The sequence below is a fragment of the Heloderma suspectum genome, chromosome 2 (assembly GCF_057233095.1).
Source record: "Heloderma suspectum isolate Gila_16-S chromosome 2, 16-S_ref, whole genome shotgun sequence".
Taxonomy (NCBI): Eukaryota; Metazoa; Chordata; class Lepidosauria; order Squamata; family Helodermatidae; genus Heloderma; species Heloderma suspectum.
The window spans coordinates 340577457-340580000 of record NC_139459.1 but is presented as its reverse complement, the minus strand read 5'-3'; the positions used below and the strand labels follow the sequence as shown (position 1 = coordinate 340580000).

The 2544-nt window shown below is 44.9% G+C and overlaps 1 protein-coding gene across 1 annotated transcript; it reads right to left on the bottom strand.

Annotated features, from left to right (window-relative positions):
- Positions 1 to 947: 947 nt before the first annotated feature.
- Positions 948 to 2160, bottom strand: LOC146355191 (olfactory receptor 2T27-like). Its single transcript, XM_084829859.1, has 2 exons — positions 1730 to 2160; positions 948 to 1377 (listed from the first exon to the last, which is right to left on the bottom strand). The coding sequence occupies exons 1-2, from the start codon at positions 2158 to 2160 to the stop codon at positions 948 to 950; spliced, it is 861 nt and encodes a 286-aa protein (XP_084685985.1).
- Positions 2161 to 2544: the final 384 nt, after the last annotated feature.

The window sequence follows — 2544 nt, the reverse complement described above, 5'->3', positions numbered from 1 at the left end:
AGACAATCTGTATTTTTTTTGGTACCTGTCTCTGGTAAATTACTGTCCTTTGTTATTTTTTCCCCAAATTTAGCTTGTTGGGAATGCTTTATTAAATTTTGGTGAGTGTGTCACTGGGTTGCCATTCCTCGGGGTTCAATTCCCTTGGAGTGAGTGGGGGTGGGGATGCATCATACATCTTATTGTTAATACACATGCCTGTAAACCTACACACATGAACATCAAAGGGCCACAAGGAGGAGCTGAAGCAAAATGTGGCAGTGTGGAGTGTTCCTGTTTTGGGGTTCACACAACCAGAATACTCTATTCCATAACTCACCCACCCCACAACAGTCAACTAGCATTCTATAGCCACTGAGCATGCTGTTTGGGCTATTTGGGGTTTTGTTTTATTTTTTTTACCCTTCAGAGTCCCCCCCCCCAAATCTTTTTTTTCCCCTCAAACCCTGCAGGTCGCCTTAGCCTGCTGATACCTCCCGCTTGTGCATGGATGGTGATGTTTTGGCTACATAAGGATCAACCCTCAGAGAATGAGTTTTTTTATTAATATAAAGGATGTAGTGCACCGATTGCCATTTTGTGTGCAGGCGAGTCTTTTTTTTGACCCACTGATAACAAACCATTATGTTTTTCTAGGGTATGTTTAATCTGAACACAAATATTATCTTGGCTTTTAGAACAATATAGGAAAGCTTTTGCTGAGTAAATGGATACAACACACAGCAGATGGAGTACACCTTCCCCAGTGTGAAATATGCAGGGGTCATTGAGCAGTGACAATGGGGTGTTACAAGTGGGCTCCTTTTACTATTTGTAAAATGATGGAGGATATCTCCTGTAGGCCCTCTGAATTTCTGAAATGGCATGGAGAACATTGGTAGGAAAGCAGGGCCCCAGAAGCCATCTGCTCCCCATCTGATCCTGACTATTTTAACTTTTGGGCAGTATTATTTACATAGCAAGCATTTCCCAAAGAATTTTCTTAATGCTGCTAACACATCCCAGTTCCTCAAGCTGTATATGAAAGGGTTCAGCATGGTGGAGACAATAGTACACAAGACGGTGAAAACCGTAGCTTGCTGTGGTGTGTAAAAGGACTTGGGTGTCATGTACGTCAAGATGGCGGCCCCATAGAAAATCCCTACCACACAGACATGGGACAAACAGGTGCCCAGCGCCTTTTGTCTGCCTTCAGCTGAGCACAACTTCAGGATTTGCCACAGGATGGATATGTAGGAGGCCATGATGACCGAAAGTGGGATGAAGAGTTGAAAAATGCTGACAAAGAAAGCTGCCTTTTCAAAGCTGGATGTGTTGGAGCAGGATAATTTCAACAGAGCTGGGTACTCACATATGTAATGGTTTACAGAATTTGACCTACAGTACAGTACAGAGGCAGGACATAAAATCAACCCTGAGTGCTCACTGGAAGGACAGATACTGAAGCTGAAGCTCAAATATTTTGGCCACCTAATGCGAAGAGAAAACTCTCTGGAAAAGACCCTGATGCTGGGAAAGACTGAAGGCAAAAGGAGAAGGGGGCGGCAGAGGAGGAGATGGCTAGATAGCATCACCGATGCAATGAATATGGACTTGAGCACGCTCCGGGAGACAGCGCAGGACAGGAAGGCCTGGCGTGCTATGGTCCGTGGGGTCACGAAGAGTCGGACACGACTGAATGACTGAACAACAACAACAACAAATCATGGCCTGCAGGGATGCTCCCAACCAGACCCCAGATGAACTGAGCAAGCAGACTTTTCTCCTCATGAGAACCACATATTGCAAAGGCCTGCATATGGCCACATACCTGTCATATGACATGACTGCCAGCAGGAGGCATTCAGCTTCCCCAACACCCAGAGTAAGGAAAATCTGTGCTGCGCACCCATAGAGAGAAACAGTATACCCAGGGGTTACAAAGGCCACAGACATTTTGGGCACAATAAAGAGGACTTGACACATATCCATGAAGGACAGCTGACTGAGGAAAAAGTACATTGGAGAATGAAGGCCGGAGTCCAGTTGGATGAGTAAGAGGAGGAGACCATTGCCAGGCAACGCAATGAGGAACATGACAAGTATCATGGTAAAAGCTGACGTCCTTTGATTCTGAGGCCCCGGGAGGATAAACTCTGCCCATAATGTTGTATTCCCCATTCCAGTTTCCCCTTAATTTCTCTGGTTTGGATGTGGGGGGAAAAGGAAATTATAGGAGTGAGGAGAATAAAGTCAAAATTAAGACAGAATTGAACTACTTGACATCATCACAAGCCTGTTTGTTTTAGCTTGTTAAATAGCAGCCGCAAGGTATCTCAATGAGGACTGGGGCCATAGCATATGGGGTGGGTTTTTAAAGACTTCCCCCCATACTCTACAGTTCTGATTAACACCCCCCCTTTAACATTACATAGCAACAAAGTGGACGTGTGAAATGCGATTATGCATTTAACACTGTAGTTTGACCCTAATTCTGTAGAAAGAGGTGCCCATATACAAATTATTTTCCTCAGCTCCAGTGATGAACATCCTTGGATGCAGGGC